The sequence below is a fragment of the Saimiri boliviensis genome, chromosome 6 (genome assembly GCF_048565385.1).
Source record: "Saimiri boliviensis isolate mSaiBol1 chromosome 6, mSaiBol1.pri, whole genome shotgun sequence".
Lineage (NCBI taxonomy): Eukaryota > Metazoa > Chordata > Mammalia > Primates > Cebidae > Saimiri > Saimiri boliviensis.
Genome location: NC_133454.1, coordinates 66,593,703 through 66,611,940, shown reverse-complemented (window position 1 = coordinate 66,611,940; position 18,238 = coordinate 66,593,703). Strand labels below are relative to the sequence as shown.

Below are 18,238 nucleotides of genomic sequence, written 5' to 3'. Positions count from 1 at the left end.
TTTTAAATGTTTTTATTGATACATAATATTTGTACATATTTATGGGGTACCTGTGATATTTTGCTACATGCATAGAATGTGTAACAATCAAATCAAGGTGCTAGGGGTATCCATCACCTCAAACATTAGTCCTATGTGGTAGAAATATTTCAAGTCCTCCAGCTATTTTGAAATACATGATACTTTGTTGTTAACTATAGGCACCCTATTCTGCTATTTTTTTCAGCCTTTTAAATTCTTTTCCTGGTCTTATTTATTCCATCATCACTCAACATTAAGATGAGAATGTACAGTGTTCCACTGTGCTGATCCTGATTCTGCAGGAAGAACATTCCCGTTAGAGAGCAGCTCCTGCAAAGACATGGAGCTGTGGAAGGACATCAGCGTTCAGTGTTTGCTGGGGTGATGGAGCAGAGTGAAGAGGGGAGTGCTGGGGACAGAGCGAGAGAAAGAGAGAAAAAGAGAGAGCAACAGGGAGAGAGAGAGAGAGAGAGTGAGAGAGAGAGAGAGGCGGGCCCAAGAGAGGGATGTAGATTACTTTGATAGGGAGGTCCAGTCATGAGTGCCTGTGCTGTCAGCAAGCTTCAAACATGTTGGCTTTTGATTTTGCAATATAATTTGAGTGCCAAAAGTTTTCACACAATTACTTTAGTTAAATGTGAAAACTACATTCCAAGGAAGTTCATATATCCTATTTAAAAGACAAGGAAAATAAGGGCTTGGAAAAAAACTCAACTCCTAAAGTTAATGATACACTAGGATGAGAAAGGATATTCTGATTGATGTGGAGATTAAGAAACGTATTTGATATGAATACACTTTGTAATTTGTAAAGGTAAAAATATATCTTTTTAATTCCTTTAAAAGGCAATGCAAGAAAGGAGTAAGCGATGAGCTCTGGAGATGTTTGGGAGATGGTCCTAAATGGCAGGACCAGAATCAAAAAAAGGGATAAAGAAAGAAGACAGGGGTAGATTTCATTTTTATTTAAGGCCCAGAGAAAAGACAGTGGCATGAGGAAGGAGTGATGAATACTGCATGGGATTCTCTGGTTCACTTATCAGCTGTCTCTCCTATTACACAAGCAACTAGTTTAGAACTTTTTGCTTTCTCAGAAAAACCAGGCTGCAGGTATGTTGACACACGCGTAGACCTGGACATGGGCATGTGCGAATATACACTATTTTCCCTGCATTATACTCAGGGAAAATGAAAGCCAGCAAATACAAACTCTTTAACTTCTTGCCACCAAGCTTACACATTTACCTGTCTCCTTCCTGCGCCAGGGACAACTGATTATCTCTTTTGTTAATTTTTATTTGTTTATTCTAGTAAAATATGCATAATATAAAATTCACCTTTTTAACCATTTTTAAGTGTACAGTTAAGTGGCATTGACTATGTTTAGAGTCTTATGTAACTATTACAACCATCCATTTCCAGAACTTTCTCATCATCCCAAACAGAAGCTCTTTGCCCATTAAATCACCCCGTTTCCCTCCTCCTGCAAGCCTCTGATCGCCTCTCCGTGAACATGCCTACCCTAGGCACTTCGTTTGAGTAGAATTATACCTCACTGGTCCTTTTGTGCCTGACTCATTTCACTTAGCATAATAGTTTCAAGGTTCATCTATGCTGCAACATGTGTCAGAATTTACTTCCCTTTTAAGGCTGAATAATACCCATTGAATGCATAGACCCCATTTTGTTTATCTATTTGTTGATGATGGACACTGGTTGTTTCCACCTTCACTGTTGTGAATAATGCTGCTACGGACATTGATATTTGAACACCTGCTTGAAGCCCTGCTTTCCATTCTCTTGGAAATATACCCAGGAGTAGCATTGCTGAGTCATATGGTAATTCCATTTTTAGCTTATTTTTTTCCTGATTCACTGACTGATTGTGTTTAATGTTGTTTTGTTTTATTTTGTTTTGTTTGGGCACTGAGTCTTCCTCTGTTGCTCAGGCTAGAGTGCAGTGGTGCAATCATAGCTCACTGCAGCCTTGAACTCTTGGGTTCAAGGCAATCTTCTCACTCAGCTTCCTGAGTAGATGGGACTGCAGGTGTGCACCACTGCACCTGAATACTTAAATTTTTTTTCTTTGTAGGGATGGGGTTTTTCTATGTTGTCCAGGTTGGTCATGAACTCCTGGGCTTAAGCAATCCTCCAGCCTCAGCCTCCCAAAGTGCTAGGATTACAGGCATGAACCACTGAGCCCAGTCTTTTCAGCTTTTTGAGAAACCCTCAACTGTTTCCACTGTGGTTGGATCACTTTACATTCCCACCAGCAATGCACAAGGTTTTCAATGTCTCCATATCCTCACCGATATTTATTTTCCTTCTTTATTTCATCAGAGATATCCTGATGGGTGTTAAGTTGTACTTCATTGTGGTTTTCATTTGTGGTTCTCTAATGACTAGTGACATTGAAACATCATGGTTTTATGGTGGCAATGCCTTAACCATACGTGTAACCTGTGGACTTGAGGACCTCTTCCATCCTTACCAAGGGAATACTAATTTTTCTTCCTTCCATGTGACACACGGATGGTTTCTTAATGTCCATCCCTCTTTCTATGATGATAGGCCCCTGAATTTGTTTGAGTATGTGACCATCCACAGGGGATTGTGAGTTTCCCACACTCTCTTGTACTTAGGTGTGGTGATGTGACTGAGTCCTGGCCAAGAGGAGGTGAGCAAGGATGCTTGATGGCCTCCAGGAGTATCTGCATGGGGCAATGTCCAGGTACCTCCTGTCTCTTCTTCTTCTCTCCCTCATTCCACTCTGGCACACAGATGCTGCTCCTTTAGACCAGGGAGGCAAGGCCATGTGCAACAGGTCCAGATGGCAGGAAGGCTTGGATCCCTGAGTTTAGGGAACACCTCCCCAGCCACAAACAGACAAAGTAGAGTATTTCCATGACCAGAGGGACACAGATTTTGTTATTTAAGCCACTCTAATTGCATCATTTTTGTCATTTGCAGCTGGATCTAATCATAATGCATATACTCAAACGCTTTTCTCCTTCCTCACCTTTAAGAGTAATGGAGGCGGTCTTTCTTCTTCTTTTCAAGATTCCTTTCTCTACCCATGCTTAGGATTCACCACTCCTCCCACCTGTCTGTATTTCCTGAGGGCCTCACCTGGCCAGCTATCCCCACATCCTCCTTCCTGCTTCTCCTTCCCTGGCCCATTCCCATCTCTCCCTCTCACTCTCTTTTTCCTTTTTCAAAAGACAAAAAAACAGAAAACCTTTGAAATAATTACACACATTTTCTGACTCCACTTCTTCATACCATTTGTATCCCCACCCCATTGCTCTGCCCCACAAAACTGTTATCCCCAAGGACATGGAAGAGATTATCGCAACTAAGCATAATCTCCCTTGATCCTTTAGAAGCATTTGACACTGTACTTGACACTGCTGATATTCTTGCCTTCCTCAAATTTACATCCCTTGGCCTTGATGGTCTCATGCTATCCTGATTTTTCTCCTATGCGTTTGGCCACTTCTTGTCAATCTGCTTTCCCAGATCCCTTCTCCTCCCAGCCTTTAAGGACTAGTGCTTGCCCTCAATTCTTTTTCATGTGCTCCTTACTGTCTCCCTGGGCAATTAATCATATCTGTGTTGAAGACTGTTCTTTTTCATACCCAGGTATCTCTCCAGAGTTTCAGATCCATCTAGTTAACTTCTTATTGGAAAGCTACTGTTAAACCCATCATGATCCAAATTGCATTGATTACTCTCTCTCTAAAACCCACCTCTAAGTCATTCACCCAGAAAACAGAAGTCCTCTTACACTTTCTTTATCACTTATCATCTTCCCTTCTACCTCCACAACTTCTGAATACCCCATGTCTATCTTCTCTGCAACTCTCACTCTGGTGACTTCATGAAGTTGCAGCGTCCCTTAGGAGGCTCCCTTTCCTCTAGTCTTGCCCAATTTCATCTCCTCTCCCATATTGTAACTAGAGTGACAAATTACCATTTTCAACTAACTCAAGTCATGTTGTTTGACCATTACAAGTGCAAATGTGACCATATTACTATCAGGTATGCCACCCTTCAATGCACCCTCTTTCCTCAGTGTAAAATCTTCATTAAGAACCATTCCAGCCCTGACCTCTGCCTACCTCTCTATGTGTACCTCTTGTCTTTCCACCTACGTTCCTCCTCCCCTCACCCCACACAAATACACACAATCTAGCCAAATTGGATTTCAGAAGCCTGAATTCCTACCATGTTCTCTTGCCTGTAGACATGAGCATATGCAGTTTCTTCTGCCTGTAACACTCATCTCTCCTCTCACCTGGTTAAATCTATTCACCTTTATCTCTCAGCTTTAACTGATCTTCCTTCCAGAGAACTTTTCTGACCTGAAAAGTCTCCCAAATTCTGCCATAGCAAACCGACCAGCTTTTATCCCAGTACTTACCACATGGCAGTCACTTGTCTACTTAATTGAGTGCAGGAACTATGCCTGCCTTTGTGCCTAATACCTAGTAGGGTCTGAACAAATAATTCTGGAATGGATGAAATATAAATGTAAGTAAGCACTAGGCCATGCTTTTGGATCGATTATGTTGTTCTTTTATCATGGAATGATTTGGAGATGACATGTCTGTATCATTGGAAGATAACACAAAGCTGATGGAGACATCTCCTCAGGATCAAAAAATAATCTCAGTGGATTTAAATAATGGGCACAGGGGCAATAAAGCTTTAAGTGTTTAAAAGGAGCACTTAGGGAAGATTGCCTGTGCCCCACAAAAATCTGGGCAAGGTCTTGTGGAATCAGTTATTCTGTGAGAAGAATGAGTATGGCCTCAACATGAGTCAGTGATATGGCATGTCTAAAACAAGGAACGAAACTAACACAATAATCGAAGGAACCTGTGTAACTATAAAGTCCAAAACCTGCCAAGTAACAGTTCACTTTCTACTTTGCCAATCAGATTACAGCTGGCAGAGTCTGCTCTGGCAACACCTTTTCAGTTGATCATTATCAAACTGGTCATGTTCCAAAGATAATGATCAGGATGATTAGTGCTCCAGAAACTGTGCCATGCAATGATCACAAGAAAGAACTAAGAATGCCAAGATAAGATAAGTAGGGTCTGTGATAGTCATCTATTAGAAAGTGGATCATACACCATTACTTCTATCCTGAAAGCTCTAAAAGGCAAAACTTAGGGAGAGACAAATTTTTGCTCTACATAGATTCATTAGAATTGTATTCAGCTGCAAGGAAAAGCAAAAGTAATTAAATGGAGATTTTTTTTCACAAGCGATGATAACTTTAGAACTATGCATTCTAGAGCCAGTACAGTTGCAATGTCATCTCGAACCTGAGTTCCCCCTATTAGTTTGAGATATACGAAATTACCTATACTCAATTATTTTTTATTTTTATTTTTGGGGGGATGAAACAAGAGTTTCACTCTTGTCACCCAGGCTGCAGTGCAATGGCACGACCTTAGCTCACTGCAATCTCTGCCTCCTGGGTTCAAGTGATCCTCCTGTCTCAGCCCCTCGAGTGGCTGGGATTACAGGCACCTGCCACCACACTCCAGCTAATTTTTGTATTTGTAGTAGAGATGGGGTTTCACCATGTTGGCCAGACTGGTCTCGAACTTCTGATCTCAGGTGATCCACCCACCTTGGCCTCCCCAAGTGCTGGGATTACAGGCTTGAGCCACCATGCCCAGCTCAATTGTTTTTTATTTACCCAAAGAGCAAGTCCACGTGGTTTGACCTACAAGTGTCCTTCTCTGTCATTCTTGATATGTGTTCTTTGTTCTCCTGTTGGTAAGTGGGATCCTACACCTGCAGGAAGGATCCCAGTCTCCCAGTCAAGAACAGACAATACTAAAGACCCAAAAGCACCGACCATCTGAGTGCAATCCTCCAAATCGTACCTGGTCATCTTATGTTTGTATCCCATTGGCCTGAAACACAGTATATGACCATACCCTGTTATAATGGAATCTGGAAATTGAGTATTTTAAGTGAGCATATTGCTACTCTGAAAAAATTTAGAGTACTGTTTCGAAAGAGAAAGGATAGAATTGATATTGAGGAGGTATCAAAAATGCCTGCTAGAGTTGTAAAGTGCTTTCTCACAGAGTTTATCAGCTATGAAAAAGAGTGTTAACATCAGTTATCCTTACCTGTACCTCCACAACAGTATCATCTGTTGTTCTTTTGAAATAGAGATGAATTTGTCCTGTTCTGACCTACACTGGGAGAATTTTTGAGAGTCAGACTGAGGCATCTGCTTTATAACCATTGCCAGAGGTGATTCTGATAGGCAGCCAGAACTGAGAGCCACAAGTCAGGTAGCGAGTGTCTGGTCACTAGAAATCTCTGGAATTCTTGAGCAGGAATTAATCAACACAATTCAGATAGTATTGTTGCCTTGGGGAGGAGACTGGACAGGTGAGATGCCACGGTGTCTCTCAGCTCTAGGAGTCCATGAAAAAGCTTTTGGATTTAATTATTAAATTATTTGACCTTGGACAAGCAGTTAGCAGTATGAGAAAATAATGGAAAAATGACAATATGGCATTTAGATCCTTTTATTAGGAAGTTTTCTTGGAAAAGAAGAGGAAACGTAGAACAATTAGTTAATTCATATTTGTCTTCAGAAATAGCAAAACCGTTTATCCAACTATAAATGTTCATATATCACCAAGTGCATTGAGAAAAAAGAGGTTGGTTAATCTATTCCATGTCTGGGCTGAGTTTCCTTCTGACTGTTCAGGAAGAGAGCCAAGTACCCTAGTGGACAACTTTGTGGAAGAGAGACTAGATTTGGAGAAACAGCTAAAAAACAGTCAATCACTTCACCTTTTCCAACCAGATAAATTCATCCAGTCATTTTCCTCCTTTCTTGGGTTCAACCTTCTCTGTGTCCATTCTTCCCTCTGAGGCCAGCACCTCATCTAGAGGTAGAATGTTGATTCCTCTCCCTTTCCCTACTCATCTGAGCAATTCACCATTAGAACGACTTTTCCACTCTTGGGTCAGTGTAGCCTGAAATAGTGAGCTCCACAAGTAGTACTACGTCAGTACCCATAACATCTGGTTTATTGTTGATTTCAGCCAGGAGAGATTACTAATATATGGGAAAAAAATATTTAAGGTCTAAAAAAAAGGACTTGTCAGAAAGAAAAGATGAGTTGAATCTAAGAAAATGACTTTATAATAGAAAGAGTAAGTTCTGAGCTCAGGCTCTTGCATATCTAGTGAAACAACTCAGGTAAATGATAAGGAAGGGTTGAATGAACAATAGCTCACCTTAAGTTGACAGAGTTATAGGGCAACTGAAATACCCAGCGGGATCTCAGGTCTCCCTCCCTTCCCTTCATCCATAAACGCTGAGTGTCACATTTGTCCCAGGGCCTGTGCTGAGTGTACTAGGTATATAAAGATAAATAAGACAGTCCCAAACTTTCTGGAGTCCACAGCCTGGTAAGGGGAGATAGACATGTAAATAGGTTACCCACACTAACAAGTCATGGATATGAAGAGTAAAGGTAAGAAAAAGTGCAAGGCAAGCATAAGAGATGGAGTAAGAAGACTCAAAGGGGCGCCGAACCTTGAATTTAGTCTGACATTATCAAAAGCACTTTCTACGTAGACAGGAGCAGAGTAGGGCCTGAGCATAAGCCGAAAGAATAGCAGGCACATGTGCTTGATTGAGGGAGCAACAGGAAACCCCAAAGAAGCCATGGAGCAGGGAGTAAGGCATTTTAGGAGAGAGAGGCAAATTGAGGACAGACCCTTAGGATTTTACACGACTTGCCAAAGAGCTGAGCCTTCATTCTCCTTGGATTTGGAATCAGAAGACACTGTAATATGCCGGGCTTTAATATGCTGGGCCACAAGGACATGCTGGGAGAAGACTGGAAGAAGGATGCAAAGGAAGCAGAACAACTCTAGAGAAGAACAATCAGCACTCTGCTAATGGATAGTTATATAGAAAATAGGAGGCAAACCTTGCAATTTTTAACCTGGGAAAGAGGAGATTCAGGGGAGAAGGGGAGGAAATCATGGTTTCAAATATTTGGAAACAGTCATGTTGTAGAAAAATTAGACCAGTCCTGTGGGTAGTAGAATTAGGTAATATTTATTGAGAGCTTACTATGTACCAGGCAGTATTCAAACACTTTATTTGCATTAACTTATTTAATCTGTATAACAACCTTACAAGGTAAGTCCTACAATTATCTCTATCTTATTAAAGAGGAGCTGAGTTGCACAGAGGTTGATTCAGTTGCCACAGGTCTCAAACTAGGAAGCAGCAGAGCCAGGGTTTAGCTCAAGGCAATCTGGCCCTGGGGCCACTGTGTTATCATCACTCTCCAGACACCGGACATGGGGCTGGAGTCTATAAGAAAGTGGAATCTTCTTCTCCTACCTCTTCCTCTTCCTCTTCTTTCCATCCTCCTGTTTTCTTGAAATCTGACGGTCAGATGCAATAGACTTCTGGAGGGATGCGAGTTTCCTATTATTGGAGATAGAGGCTGGAGGACCACTGCAGCTGCATTGCTGAAGGGTCAGAACTCAAAGAGAGGAATTGAAATAAAGTATCTTGAAAGTCCCTCTGAGTCTGAGCTGGATGTGATTCAGGGGTTGTCTGGCACAGCAGTATGAACACTCTGGGGAGCCAGGTGGGTGTGTGGGTTACCCAGAGACTAAACTTGGCATAAATCTGCCAGTAGCCCATTTCTCATGTGCCTTTTAAATCTGCTGACTCCATCAGAAAACAAACAAGTTTTCACTCCTGCACACACCGCAGGAGCTGACCCAGCCATGTGAGTGGAGCCACCATCACTTTTGCCTAACACATGAAAACTACAAAATTGTCACTGAGGTTCTGAGCATGAGTCTTTATTGATCATGAGAAGGTGGGAGTAGTGGAGGCAACACAGCTGGATAACTGATTCCTGGGTAGGGGCAGGGAGGCTAGGTAGAAGAGAAATGTGTAATTTTCACACCTAAGGATAGAGCTTCTTCTAAGGCTCACCATTGCTTAGCACTTTCCAATCCAGCTCAAACACATTACTTTTTGAGCCTCAATCAAATGTCTCCTGAATCTCTCTTACAGGAAGGCTTAGGAATTGACCAATTCAGTCATTATCAGTCCTATTCCCCCAACCCATGACTAGTTAATCATTTCCTTCCATTCTAAGGATGCCTTATAGGTAAATAAATGCATGCATATGTGAGTACACAATACCATATATATGAGACAGCATGTAGTGTTTGCGCACACACACCACTTACATGTTCTGACTCTGTTCCTTCGTCTGTGGTGCTGCTTATATTCCTAGCTTCCTGCAGGCAGAGGCTGGTGCTGAGTATTTTCTTTTAGCACCACTACCTATCAATAACTATACTCAAAAAGACTATTTGCAGTATTGCCAAATGTTGAAATTGGAATGAAACTTGAAAATCTTTTAGTCCAAGTGTTTTATTTTAGAGCGAGAAAACTGAAGCCCATATAGGAGATGTGTCTTGCCCAGGGTCTTCGAACATGTTCAGATAGTTTTAAAGGTATACTTTTCAACCTGACTACAGATCAGGCCTTCTTAGAGAACTCTTAAAACTACCAGTATAGGGCCCCATTCAAAGAGATTTTAACTTAAATGGTCTGTGAATAGGGTCCAGACATTGGTATTTTTATAAAAGCTCCCTGGGCAATTCTATGGTATGGCAAGTTTGCAATACATTGGCTTAGAGACTGAGAGTATTGCAAATAAAAGCAGATTGCACCTACCCACTGAGGGTCACTCAGACTTCTGAGATCGAGTTAGGAGATGTATAATTTCTCTAAACCACTGGAACCTGGAAGAATCATGGGTTCATGAGAAACGTAATTACTGTTCTTGTTCATGAGAAAAGCTAGGAATGCTCACCACCACCGTGATGGAAATGCAGATAGCAGCAGCCCTCCTAAAGCATTCAGGGTGCAGCTATAGTACACAGCATGAACATCAGAGCAGCTTTGTTACCTCTGTGCACATAGTGCTGCAAACACAATCCATGTATTAAAAGAAGATGGGTGTGTAGGAGAACAACTGTATACAATGCAATGTCCAAAACACTGTATCCCACCAGAAGAAAATAAAGAAATTTCTTTGGTTAGTGATGCATTTGTATTATTTCAGGAACTGAAAATTAAGGCGTGATGGGTGAGCAGCAAATTAAAGGAGTTATCATAGAGGAGGCCTTCTTAGCTCTACCCTGAATTCTGAATCCCTCCGAGAGTTAGATGAATAGTATTTGCTTCATCCAGAAAAGCTGTCTGAGGCAAATTCTTCTCTGGCCTTTTCTGGTGTTCTCCCTTTATCTTCTTGGTCCTCTAGTTCTCTGTGCAGGAGTCAGGGCATAAAGGAGGTGGAGAGGCCAGAGAGGTGCCAGTGATGTTCAGCATCAACCAGTAATTCAAACACACAAGACAAGGGCCACAAAGCCAGTGACCTCGCAGCAGCGGTCCCCATCCTATATACACCAAAGATGTATCAGACATCTATGAGCTCCTTTTCTACAAGAGGTTGAATGGAGTAGCAAAGGCAGCATCTCTGTATTATGAGAACCCACAGCCAGGATGTGCACCTCCTCTCCCCAAACCCCTGTCTCAAAACAAGGATTGAGGGCTAGTTACTTTCCTTCCTGCCATCCTGGCATCCTTTGCACAGAAGGCCAGAGGCTGTGCCATGGAGTCTCCACCCTGGCTTCTGATATTGCTGTCATTGCTTTCCATTTGTCACAAAGGGTGCCAAGCCAAGCCAAATCTGAGATGCAACTAGGTCTTTATCTTATCCATTAGTTGCTTTTCGTCACTGTTGTACCTCCAGCACCTAAAATAATGCGCCAAACCTAGTAGGCACTCAATAAACACTTGCATGTGATTGACCCAGTGGACAAATAAACAACCAGATGGATTTTGTGTTGAGGTGAGAGTTTGGTGACACTTCCAAGATGAGCAAAGGAAGCACCACTAGAGAGTGAATTTGAATGAGTAAGTAAAGCCAAAACCAGCAGTCTTTTAATCAGTCTTTTATTACCGCAAAGGGCAATACTCTCATGGAAACTAAAAAAAAAAAAAAAAAAAAAAAAAAAAAAAAATCAAATTTAGTAACCTAAGATGTCCTTAGTAATAGAGCTGAAGAATGTGTTTTCCAATATTTGATTTCTTAGCTTGACAGTCTCTCTTGAAATACTCCCTTCTCCGCAACAAAAATGTGAATCTTTGTTGGTTTGTTTTGCAGTTTGCAAATGACTTACAGAGCTCTTCTGGCAGGGTTTCTGTTTTTCTACTTGCAAATAAACAAAAGGCCATTTCTCTAATATGACTTAAGTAGGGGAGGTTCTGCGATCTCCTGTCATGATTTTAGAAGCAGGAGAAAAGGAGAAGAGAAAAGGAAGGGCAAGTAGAAAGAAAAAAAATGAAAACCCAAAACAGACAGAGTAGAGAAGCTGAGAAAACAAGGAGGAAACAGGCAAAGATAAATTTGATGTGGAAAATTAGAGTGTGAGAGATGCCAAATAATGGAAGACTCTGTAATTAATAGGATCGCAGGGAACCTTTTGGGGAGGGCCGAACTCACCCCTGGTCCATCGGCCTCCCTCCCCACTTCCATCACGTCAGCTGGGCTCCTTGTGAACTGTGAAGACAGGCTCTCCCCTCCTTCTCCTAGGCAAGCCTGCATGAAGCAGAGCAACCCCTGCCAGCTTGACCTAGATCTGTCAACTGATCAATTACTTTTCCCATAGAGGAGAAGGAAAAAACCAAAGGAAGAAAGAGAAAAAGAGAAAGTGGAAAACAGAGAAACAGGGGGATTGGACACAAGGACAGAGGGAGGGAAAGCAGGGAGAGAGAATGGGAAGGAAGACACATGCACCCCTGTATCTTTTCAGTTTAAGCAGTGGTAGCAAGAGCAGGCTTAATCCAGAAGGTTGCATAAATCAAAGACATACATACATAGATACATGAAAGGAGAAATAAAGCTCTCAGAGGTTATTGACCAAAATCATAGTCAAAGGGGAGGCTACTGCTCTTTTTTCCACCCTTCGCCAATCCAGATTACAGCTGTTTTTTTCTGAAACTCCTGCCTCCATCTCCATCCTTCCTAGTGCTCCCCCTCTCCACCATTCACACTGCAGTCCCACACTGACACGTCCTTTTGCGAATGACTGGGAGGAATGCTCCCTGCAAGTGTCTTCTAAAGCCCCTCTGCCCTTTCCCAGTGCACTCTCTGCTAAGATGAAGCATCCTACCCCAGTGGCGAAGAGATGCTTCCAGAAACACTAGGATGGTGCCCTTCGACCCTTCCAACCTCTATGCCAGTGACTTCTTTTTACTGCATGCCTTCATTTTTTTTATGTTTAATTGGTTTTATTGAATTTCAAATGACTATAGACATAAAGTAAACATGTAACAAGACAACAGAGCAGAAAGGAAGTAAACTGTATAAATACAATCTCAGCATGGAGTTCCACTTAGCACCACATGTTTGGAGTGTTACAAGCATTAATGAGTCCTTACAACACCCAGGGGAGTCGCTCCCCGGCCTGGCGGGCAGGTGGGGAGATGGGCCAGCAGAGGGAAAGATTTTTCCCTACAGAAAACAGAGAAATTTGAGCTTAGATGTACACGTTCCCCCACGGAGCTATGTTCAGGCCACTGGAACTGACTTAAAACCTGGAGACCATGCATATTGGGTGTTTGAAGCATTTGTAGGATCTCTGCTAAGGCAAGATAGAGAGCAATGTGGGTTTTGTTTGTTTGTTTGTTTGTTTTTGTATCTTTAGCATTCTAATTTGTGGGCAGAAGCAGATCATGAGCTTGAATCCAAAATACCTGGAAAAAAGCCAAATCCCAGACCTGTTCATTCTACCCAAAGCGTGCCTCTATTATGACTGAATGGCAAGAGCATTGCAATTCTTTCTAGCATGTGTTTCTTGCGCACATCAGAATCACGTGTCCCATACTGATTCAGAAATTCTGCCATCTCTTGGGATACTGAGAGAGCTCACTTCATCCCAACGGCCAAGTTTTGGCTGAAATCAACACCAGGTTGTCTGGCCCATCATGAAAAGGAGCCAGTACCAGCATGGCAGACAGCACGCAGGCAGAAGGCAATCTAGACTATAGCACCTCAGGCAGGGAACCACGAGGGACACCTGAAGACATTATGTAGGACCCCTGACTGAAAACCGGCACTATAGAAGGAGATTACCAAGAAAGAATAGAACTCAGGGACTATACATTGCAGCTGATAAGAAGGGACTTCAGGGATTATACTTGGCATTAAGGGAACCAAAAAAAGGGAAGAATCGGGACCAGGACCAGGACCAGGCTCTGGGCCTGGTAACTAAAGCTGCAATTTCAAGAATGATCTTCATACAGCAAGACCTGCTGGCCACGGCAGGCACTTTCCAGGCACCCTTGAGAGAATGCTCAGAGGGCCATCCCTGCTGGGGGTGGAGGGGCAGCCTCCTAATAAAAAGGGTGGAGGTGAGCTACATTTGTGCCACTGTGCAGGCGGAGCCTGTAACTTGCCCCAGGTTGGCAGCTGCAAACCTGGCAGGCAGGTTCTATTCAGTGAGGCTCCCTGACCCCTCTTCTCGCTGACATGCTTTCAAGCGACGACAATGCCTATGTCAGGCCCAAGGTCCCATCATCCCGGGCTCATGTTTCCACTTTGCCAGTAAATACTGTTATGGTCTTGTCTGTCACCCATGCATCTCAGAAGCATTGCCCAGCTCAGACTGCTGCTGGCACCACATGTGTACTGTGCATGGCAGGAATCTGGCCGGCTTGTCCAGCCAAACGGCACCCACTGCCCACCTCCTGGGTGCTGTGCCAAGGGGAGTGTGAACTTCGCTGAGGCACCTTTTCCTTCTCCTCTGCCCTGTCTGTGTCTAAGGCTAGCAGCTAAGTGGATGTGGGACATGAGGAGAGGTGAGGAAATGACAGAGGTAAGAGAGGAGCCTAGCCAAGCAAATCGGAAGGTGCTAAAAGAAACAATAATCCTTCGAAGGAGAAATGGTCGGTTTTCTAGAAAGAGGAAGCTGCAGCACCACCAGCCATTCCTTTCAGAGCCTCTCCGTGGCAGAAGGTGGGCGGTGGGTGTACTGCAAAGGACAGCGCCTGATCCAGCTCCGTGGCGTCTGCTCCCAGGAAAGAGATGCCTCTACTTAATCAACCCTGGTGTATCTTAGGGCCGGAGCCCCAGGGAGCTAATCGCCCCCTCCTGCCAGCGTCACTAATCAGTGCTGATTCCCTCAGAAACCCCCCTCCTTACCTAAGCTGGATCTTGGTTGCTGGTTGGGTTGGGGGGAGGAGCAGATCAGGGAGGGGTTCCTAACCTACCACTAACACCAGACACCTTTTCAAGAGGCAGGAGACACAGGAAGTAGCAGCTCTAGGAAGAACCACCTTAAAACAAAAACAGAGGGGAAGAAAAAAATCGCCTTGGAATGTGTACTGCATTCTAACTATTCCCACTGGGTCAATGCAATAGGGGTGGATTATTGCAGGCAAGACCTGGGCTGCCTCAGTAATTCTGCAAGTTTGATAAGAGATAGCTGGCAGACTTCAGCTTCCTTCCTCTAAAAGAGAAACCAGACATCACCTTTGCCACGTCTGACTGGCATGCAATATGGGGGTCTTTGGGGGTCGTTCTGCAAAGATTAAAATTGGGTAGCCTTGTGCTATTATGACACACTGAAGCCTATTCAGGGCTGACTGGATGAGAGTAGCACAAATCAGATCATCATTCTTTTTGGGAAATTCAGGATTTGGTAGGAAGTGGTAAGGTCTGAGATAGACCTGCCGCCACCACCCCTACCCCAAGATAGGAACAAGACCGCAAAATCAGATTGCACCTTGGATAAATTTGCATCATCACTTTGCTACTCATGTATTCAGAGACGATTCAAAGTATGAGCAAATATTATGCTTCCCTGCATTTATTCTGATGAAAAAAAAAATCACGTATGCTAATTTATATGTAAATTCAGTATGGCCCTGGGGCTCCTGGCATGCAGCCAGCAGGCTGTTGATGGTGAAAGTTTGGTCATTGTCTTCAGTTTGATGTTACAGACAGAAAAGACACGGATCTCAGGACAGCTGGAAATTGCTGAGGGCTTGAAATCTTCCCTCTCCCTACCTCTGACCCCACCCCTTGCTTAGTTTTCATTTTTTGCTGTCAGCCCCCAGAGAAGCTACTTTCCTGAAGGTGCCCGATCCTGAACTCAGCTTCCCCACTTCATTCTTGCGCACCCAGAACCAGCAGGGGTGCACACACACGCATGCACACACACACGCTGATACTGCTCCATATTATATAAGAGGAGTCACTCAAGGATGCTTCCAAGTTGACTCCCTTCACTCATACACCCACCAAAGCCCCTAGGGGAGAGGAGGGAGATCCTGAGGCCCATGCCTCTCGGGTTGGGTGCAGCAGGTGACCTCATGGACATCCCTGCAAGATTCACCACCGTGGACTTCCTTGTCATTTAATGTAGATCCCTTCTGTCCCCCCTTGCCTTCTTCCTTAAGCCCCACTCAGGGGTGTACACATGTGATCTTTCCAGCCTGGTCTCTCTGGTCACCTTGCGTGGATCCACACTGCAGCCACTGCAACCTATGTCAAGAGGACAGCAGCAACCCCAAAAGCCTAACCTCAAAGAAGGGTCAGCAAGACAACAGCTCAGGACTCAGTTCAGATCAGGAGAACTCCATATTGCAGGGGGAGAAGAGAGCCAGCGGGTGGGACTCCCCATCATTTTTCACTGGGTCAGATGGAACTTTCCTCTGGGAATACAACTGCACAGGATTGAGCCTCACCTCCCAGAAGAGGGCTCCTCCTCCAAAGCCCTGCTGGGCCACCCAGGGAAAGTTTCTCAGCTTGTCTCGATCCTCACAGTTTAGGTATGTTTCATATGAAAGAGACACACTAGTTACCCCAAAGGACAGGGCAGGTTGGGAGCAAGCAGATTAGTAGATAATTCTGTTGCTGGAACTAACGAACGTGAGAGCCGGGATGGGGGGGCGCGGTGCAGCAAATGGACTCAAGGTGGAGGCCGATTCCAAACGCACAGAACACAGCACTGGAAGCATCAAAGCAGGCGCTCAACCGCAGCCCCCAGGGCTCCGGGCTCAGCCGATAAACAAACAGAAAATTAGCATTCGACTCTTATTGCCTCTCTCCCTTCAACTTTGAAAAGCCTTTTAGAATTTTAGAGCCCCGGCTCCCCTCCCTTTCATCTGATTGTTATCTATACCACCCCCGCCCCACCTCAGCCACAAACGCACTCCCAAACACCCGAACACATTCAAAACTAACACAGCTGTCTCCCACTGCTGCAAATTGACTCATCTGCTGAAGCTGGATCGCTGACCAGAACCTCACAGGAAGCACCTGACTCTTTCTCGCCTGCATTTTCCCCTTTGCTCCTTTTAAAAGCTCTGCAAGTTCACTGGCCGATATTTAAAGTTTCCGCTTGTAATTTCTTCCCAGTCGCATCAGCAACACATTAGCCACCCCGTTGCTCTCCGAATCTGTCATTTCGCCTTGCTCACATGTGTGCTCTGTTGTGTATGTGTGCAAGAATGTGCATGAAGCCAGGGAGCCTAGCACACAACCACAGACCTAACGGGAGCACCAAACACGTTTTACTTATGCACATACATTCCCCCATTCCGGTAGCAGCCAGAATCAAATCAATATTCTCACAGCCTAGTCAGGAGAATGAAGACCCAGCCATGCTGTCTAAACGCTCTCTCCTCCACCTGCAAACAGCGCAGCACAGCCTGACTCGGGGAGTCTGCGAATCTTATAAAGCACGCTGTACAATTCCTGGGTCTACCGTAGGCAAATCAATATCAAGCTCTTACCTTGGAAGAGACACAGAGCAGCCAGCCCCGTGAAGATTGCCCAAGAGATAGAATTGTGCATTTTTGGCTGGATGGTTTTCATGATTTTTTTCTTCTTCTTTTTCTTCTTTTTTGTCAGGTTCAGTTTTTTTCTTTCTTTCTTTCCTGATAGATTGTGTTGCTCTCAAGCTTGTGCAAGGAGATTTAAATCCACTGTTTTGCTGAAGGACACAACAAGAAAGCCGAGGGTGTGAGAGAGTATGACTTCTCCGTAATTATCTCCACTCATACTCTGGCACTGAGACACATTGTACAATCTGGCCCTGGACAGCCCTCCTACAAGCTGCAATCATTGGTTCTAATCCAAGGATTGACAGAGCTACAACACACGCGCGCGGGCACACACACACACACGCACACACACTCTCAGGAATCATTTACTGGGCAAATCAGGCTAGCTGATTAAAGAGACAGGAGCCTGGAGAGATAGAATGATAAACGTCGATTTGCCCCTTCTATATTACTTTCATTTTTTAAACTCACAGTCTCTGAGCCCCGAGTGTCAGAAAATCCCTTTCCCCCTGGCATTCCCTGGCCTCCTGAACTCAGATTCCCTTTGCACTGGAAAAATCCCATAGCCAGCCATGGCTTATGGGAAATTTTAAAGGAACATTTTCATGCTCAGTGAAACTTGCAAAGATGAGTCAAATTTCATTTGTTGGTACCTATTTTCCCCTCCAATGGAAATATCATTCAGTGATAGATTTTTTTCTCTCTCTTTCATCAACCCTTCTACTTAGTTGCTTTGAAAATACTAAATAACTTTCCATTTTCTCCTCCTGTCACTCCAGTTTCAGAACATCTATGCTACTCCTATTTTTCATTCACTTTTTAAAAATCAATTTCCTGAAGTCATCCGTGTGTATATGATACCATGAAAAGGTACAAAGTACCTGGTATTTGAGAAGAAGGTCTGCAGTCTGAAGATGGAGAACCTTCTTCAAAGGAAAACAAAGTATGAGTTTGTTCCATGTGACTTGGTCAATCCACATCCATTAAAGCAATAATATAAGCATCTGTGATTCAAACTGCAGCAAGAAAGATTCAGGTTAGACATGCTGAGGGGCTTTCTGAGTGTAAACTTTGTATAGTTCCTCAGAGTTGAAGACATTAATCTCCTGGGTGATAGGAAAGAACAAACATAAATAATCTAATGGATAGAAATTATTTCTTAAGAGACCTAATTCTAGGGCCTGGAAGTTTATTCTAATTTTTGGCTTTCTCTTATGAGAAACAAGTTAGAGGATGTGGAAAAAAAAAGAAGTCTAGAAAATA

General features: G+C 43.7%; 1 protein-coding gene and 1 pseudogene across 9 annotated transcripts in view; both read right to left on the bottom strand.

The window, feature by feature from the left end:
- NTM (neurotrimin) overlaps positions 1-17,505 on the bottom strand; it is a 969,594-nt gene extending 952,089 nt beyond the window's left edge. For 3 of the 9 annotated variants that reach the window (XM_039471028.2, XM_039471029.2, XM_074400885.1), the window contains exon 1: positions 16,925-17,278. In XM_039471028.2, the coding sequence (XP_039326962.1) occupies positions 16,925-17,006 (82 nt within the window). In that variant the 5' untranslated portion in view covers positions 17,007-17,278. Of the gene's footprint in view, positions 1-16,924; positions 17,281-17,446 lie in introns of those variants that run through there. The other 6 variants (XM_039471027.2, XM_074400884.1, XM_074400887.1 and 3 more) reach the window with 6 other exon arrangements.
- On the bottom strand, positions 2,435-2,549 carry LOC120364836 (U6atac minor spliceosomal RNA; annotated as a pseudogene).
- Positions 17,506-18,238: the final 733 nt, after the last annotated feature.